We start from the raw sequence: 5,512 nt of genomic DNA, 5'->3' as shown, positions 1-5,512 counted from the left end.
ATAAAGCACAGCATCAGATTAATTCTCCAATACCCAAAAGCCACGCTAATTAATAGATATCCATCTTTTTATAGCAAAAAATCATCTAAGTAGTTCGAGGTTAATCTGCTTTTACAGCTTTTTTTTTTTTGCATGATGAACCCATTGCAGGAGTCTTAATGGACACTGAAAACTAAGCAACCTTTCTCCTTCAAGTACAAGAAATCCAGGAGAACAAAGAAAAACAGAAAAGAACTGAACTGAGAAGATTAGACCTGAAATTTATGCAGAACAACAATATATTATCTTCCTTCAGTACCCATTAAAATATATATATATATATATATATATGGGTGCTCTCAAAGGAGAGGAGGTAGACTTGTTTTAGACTTGTTGATCCCCGAGTTGCTCACTCGGCTTATGTTGTTTATAGACTTGTTTTATGTACTTTTATTATACGTGTTTGTCCATGCACTTACACTTGGCAAAACTTATGCACTTTTATCATTTCATATGCATTATTATATATTATGGCTGCTCAATGCAAGGATTGTATAGGTTTGTTGGCTACAGCAATGGAACTCCTTGCTATTCGGGATGGCTTACTTCTAGGAAAGGCTATGGGGGTGGAGAAGATTCAAGTCAATTCGAACTGTTCTCCAGCAATTTTATCCTTGCAAAAACTTCTTTCCTCTTTAGATTGGATATGTCTTAGTTTAGTGCAAGATATTTTGAGGATCTCTTCTAGTTTGGTTGGGGATTTCTTTTATTATACATCTAGGTCTACAAATACTTTTGCTATTTTCTTACTAAGGGACAAGATGCTATTCTATGTCTAAGTCTTGGTGGAATGTTTAACCTTTTTCATGAGCAATACTTGGTTGTTGTTGTCCAGGTCTCTTAGCTTTGAATCCTTTATATGATCAAGTTCTTAGCTTTTGACCCAAAAAAAGAAGTATAAAAGGATTAAGTGATGAGTTGCAACAATGGTAAATAAAAACTAACCACTTCAAACTTATTGGTATTTTACCATGTGGTGTCCGTAAATTTACCAATGGTGGATAAAAATCAACCATACTAAACTTCATATTACTTTTCCTTTTCCTTTTTTTCTTTTTCCCTTTATTCTTCCTAATGAAAGTGTAGGACATTCCTATTTGTAGGTGGATTTCCTACCACAATTTAATATTAACAAAAATAGTAAGTTGAATGGATCACTCTCTCTCTCTCTCTCATGCCAAATTCATGGATACAAATTTCTACGAAAAAAATTCATGGCTAAGATAGTTTTGCCCAACTTAGGTTGAAAATTCAGGGTATAAATATCAGATCCCCCAAAAAGCATCAGAACTTGAATCAGGTCTACCAGAAATCTATTGAGCTGGGATCGGTTGAGCCTCTTGCCCAACAAGGTCTAAGGTTCTACTTGATCCCATCTCATTTGGTGACTTGTTGTTTCAATTTCTTTTAGCTCAAATAATTAAATTTTATTGGAGAATTGATAATGGGCTCACGCCAGCATCTTATCTTAATCTGTATATTAGGTTTCCTTCTATGGGAGGCTGAAGCTAGAATTTTTGAGTTTCGGCTTCTAAAATCAACTGATGGAAATAATACCTCAGATGGTGAAACTACTGCTCCGTCAACAACTCCATCAACTACGCCATCACCAACATCGACAATAGGAAATGCTTCAGCACCAACATCTGGAAATGCTTCTGGATCTGCATCAGGAAATGATACACAAGGTACAGTGTTTGATGTCACCAAGTATGGAGCAAGTGGTGATGGAAAAACAGATAACAATAAGGCCTTTGTTGATGCATGGGCTGCTGCATGTAAATCTACAGAGCCAGCTACCCTTGTGGTCCCGAAAGGGGACTATTCTCTTACTTCAATAACATTTGGTGGTCCTTGCGGAAACAAGAAATCTCCTCTTGTTGAGATAAATGGAAAATTAATAGCTCCATCAACCATGGAATCTAGTGAAGCATGGATCACATTTAAAGGCCTTAGTGAGTTGAATATCACTGGGGTTGGAACCGGATCCTTGGACGGTCAAGGAGAAGCCACTTGGCCCAAAAGTTGTGTTCATACCTCAAATGCAGCTTGCAAAATGGCCCCAACTGTGAGTAGTTCTTTTGTACATGAAAATCGATGGAAAATAATATTTATTTCCCTTTCTTAACTTTTACTTTGGTTTCAGAGCTTGCACCTTACTTCAATTACTGGTGGATCATTAAGCGACATAACTATGATTAATAGTAAGGCTTTTCACGTAGTTATTGGCCAAAGCAGTGACTTTACTGTCCATGATGTTAAAATCCAAGCCCCTAAAACAAGCCGAAATACTGATGGTGTGCACATTGGCGACTCATCCGGCATCACTGTTACTAATAGTGAAATTGGAACGGGTGACGATTGCGTGTCCATCGGAGCGGGTACTTCCAACATTGTTGTCTCCAATGTCATTTGTGGACCAGGTCATGGCATCAGGTAATTATTGTTAATCATGCTTAAATACTTCAATAAACTCCCAAGTAATTAATATAGAAAACTGATCTAATATAATTCAGGGGTGCTAAGAAAACCCAACTATGTTACTACTATTGGGCCACATGGGCCAGATGAAGAAAAGTCCCCTCTATATAGATGAGCAACGAGCCGCTTCTTCGTTTGGGCACAGTCCAGGAAGCGGTGGAGCCGTCCATGTCCCTTCCTCTTTGTTTCTTTTGGGGGGAGTAGAGCAAGAAAAAAAAAGAATGATCAGGTTGCCCATATGCTCGGCCCTAGCATGGGTCGGCTAGGTTAGGGTTAAGACTATGATGGTTAGGCTCAGGTTTAAGGCAAGCTTGACTCATGTAAAGGGGGAAGATTAACCATGCTTTAATTGAATTTAAGCAAATTGTGTTCATTGTTTTGTAGCTTGGGAAGCCTTGGAAAGAATCCTAACGAAAAGGAAGTGAAGGGTTTGAGGGTGCAGAACTGCAGCTTTACTGAGACTGATAATGGTGTTCGGATCAAAACATGGCCAGCATCACCAGAGAACACCGTTTCTGACGTTATATTTGAGGATATTGTCATGACAAATGTAAAAAATCCCATCATCGTCACCCAACAATATTGTGATAAGAATAAATGCGACACCAAGGTAAGTTCAATAAGCTCATAAAAGTTAGTGTCACATCCATAAAATAATACTCAGATGACTGCATTCTTCCTAACAATCTCTTGATAGACAAGTCCACTTCATTACAACTATTCTTTTTTTCATTTGAATTAATACGTATACACTTCCAATGCAATAAGACTACCAAGTTTAGTTGTGGGTGAGCTCTCTTTGCTAGGTTGGAATGGGTGTAGTTGTATAACCATCCCCTTTTGTGGTTAATAGAAGGGAGGAGGGAGGTAGGTCGATTGGTTCACAAAAGAAAATCTTGACTCCTTGAGTTCTTTTTTTTTTTCCTTTCGGACTAGTAATTATTGATTTTATAAAAGGTCTCTAACATTACTAATGCTGTATATTGTCCTTACCCAATGCACAGCCTTCGCGTGTGAAGCTCACAGACATTCATTTCAAGAACATCAGGGGTACATCTGCAACCAAGGATGCAGTTTTCATCTCATGTAGTCAAGATGTACCATGCGAAAAGGTAGAGCTTGTTGATATCAACTTGAAATCTACATTGGCTAGTGGTGCAACCACTTCAAATTGCACAAATGCAAAAGGGGTTGCTTCTGGTGTTCAAATGCCAGCTTCTTGCTTTTGAGTCCATTCAATTGCAATTCTCACACACAAACAAGTCTGGTTATTTGTGCCTTGTTCTTAAATTGAGATTACTCTGGTTGGAGGCTGTGGTTTGTTAGTTTGACCAGCCCAACAAAGTAGGAATTTCAATAGGCAAAAATCATCAAAGACCTTTTTCTATGTGTGGACATTGCTAGTTGTATTACTTCTCTCTGACTTGATTCAGAGTTCAATAAAATGAGCTTCATTTTTCTTTTCAAGTACTCCAGTTTTGATGATTGGTATATCACCAATTGCATTTTTCTTTTCCTTAAACTTCCTCTGGTAGTCAGAAGGAAGGGACTAAAGGAAAGGGAAGGGACAATATAACGATGTCCAAGTCATTATTTCAAATTTTGATTAATAAATATCACTTCACTTGTCATCTAATTCCTTTTGAGTTTAAGGAATAAGAAAAGACTACGTATGTAACATGTCATTAATACATACGGTATGAAATTTAAATAATTTGGTACAATTATATGGTAAATTTATTTGTTGTCCACCAAAATCCTAAAAGATATTTAAAATAAAAAACATAGTTGATATTTTAATTTTAATAACTCTACCACAAATGGGTTACTTCTAAACCCCCTTCTCATTTTGATTAGCTAATTACTTTGAGGTGGTTAACCAATCTTTCGTGATAATAATACACAATTGAACACTCAAAGCTTTACCGAGAAAAACTAAACACTAGACAACCATGCGGAATTCCTCTAAGAGTTTCAAAGAAACCGAAACCAAATATCCACCAACTTAAAATAGGAAAAAGTCAAAAAATATATTAATATATCCTATCGACTGCAAAAGGGATCTGTCGTATCCCAATAATTAGACAATTTTACAATTATTCTGTAGTGTACAATTTTTTTTTATTATGTAGATAAGCTACGTAATTTTTCCTCTTTTTAAAAAACATCATTTGGGTCAAACCGGAAAGCCAAAAGCAATAAAGAATATTAATCACCTCATGTGACTGGTCTCAAAGGTATAAGGAGTCAAATTTATAATCTCACACTTCCTTAGACAATAGTCTCATCTTTTGTAAAGCATAGCAATGCAAACTAACCTCCAACTTTAATGTTCATGCAATCTTGTTGCATTCCATACTCAACACTCACTCTCACCAAAAAAATGTTTATTTTCTTATGTTTGAGACCCCTACAAATTCTTATGGCAAATAGGACACAGATGTGTTGTGATGCCTCTAGTATTGGAGAAGGAGACCTAGGTTGTTTGAGCTTTATCTTTAGAGATAGCGCAAACCCAAACCCACTCAAAGCTCACGTCTTTCCATTTGTAGTCTAAGAAGAGGCCATAGCAATACGTCTAGGCCTCCTTTTCGCTGTTGGAGAAGGCCTCGATGAGGTCAACTTATGACTGATAATCGTAAACTCTTCAAATTGTTAATAGAGTGCATCCAAAGCCTACCACTTAATGCTGTCTCCAGAGTACATGATGTTCAAAATTACTTGGCAAACCAAATGATGATATGTAATTACTTTTTCATCCCTAGAAAAGCGAATAATGTGGTAGATACTCTAGCTTGGAAAGCTTGTTGGTTTCCAGTTCAACAACTTAGCTCCAATCCACTGCATGGCTCTAAGACCTATGTAATTAGGATGCCATGACCTTTGCCTGGTTTGCTATCGAATAAATTCATAGGTTAACCCAAAAAAAAGAAACCTTTTTTTGGTGCAATTCTTATAATCGCATAAAAAATGAACAGCGGAGAGCGATCCT

At 36.9% G+C, this 5,512-nt stretch overlaps 1 protein-coding gene across 1 annotated transcript; it reads left to right on the top strand.

The window, feature by feature from the left end:
* The first annotated feature begins 1,483 nt into the window (after positions 1-1,483).
* Positions 1,484-3,749, top strand: LOC149023320 (exopolygalacturonase-like). Its single transcript, XM_089142739.1, has 4 exons — positions 1,484-2,107; positions 2,186-2,475; positions 2,905-3,130; positions 3,525-3,749. The coding sequence occupies exons 1-4, from the start codon at positions 1,484-1,486 to the stop codon at positions 3,747-3,749; spliced, it is 1,365 nt and encodes a 454-aa protein (XP_088998865.1).
* Positions 3,750-5,512: the final 1,763 nt, after the last annotated feature.

The sequence above is a fragment of the Hakea prostrata genome, chromosome 2, assembly GCF_041222555.1.
Source record: "Hakea prostrata isolate BN-2017 chromosome 2, UWA_Hpros_2, whole genome shotgun sequence".
Taxonomy (NCBI): domain Eukaryota; kingdom Viridiplantae; phylum Streptophyta; class Magnoliopsida; order Proteales; family Proteaceae; genus Hakea; species Hakea prostrata.
This window is presented reverse-complemented; position numbering and strand designations above follow the sequence as displayed.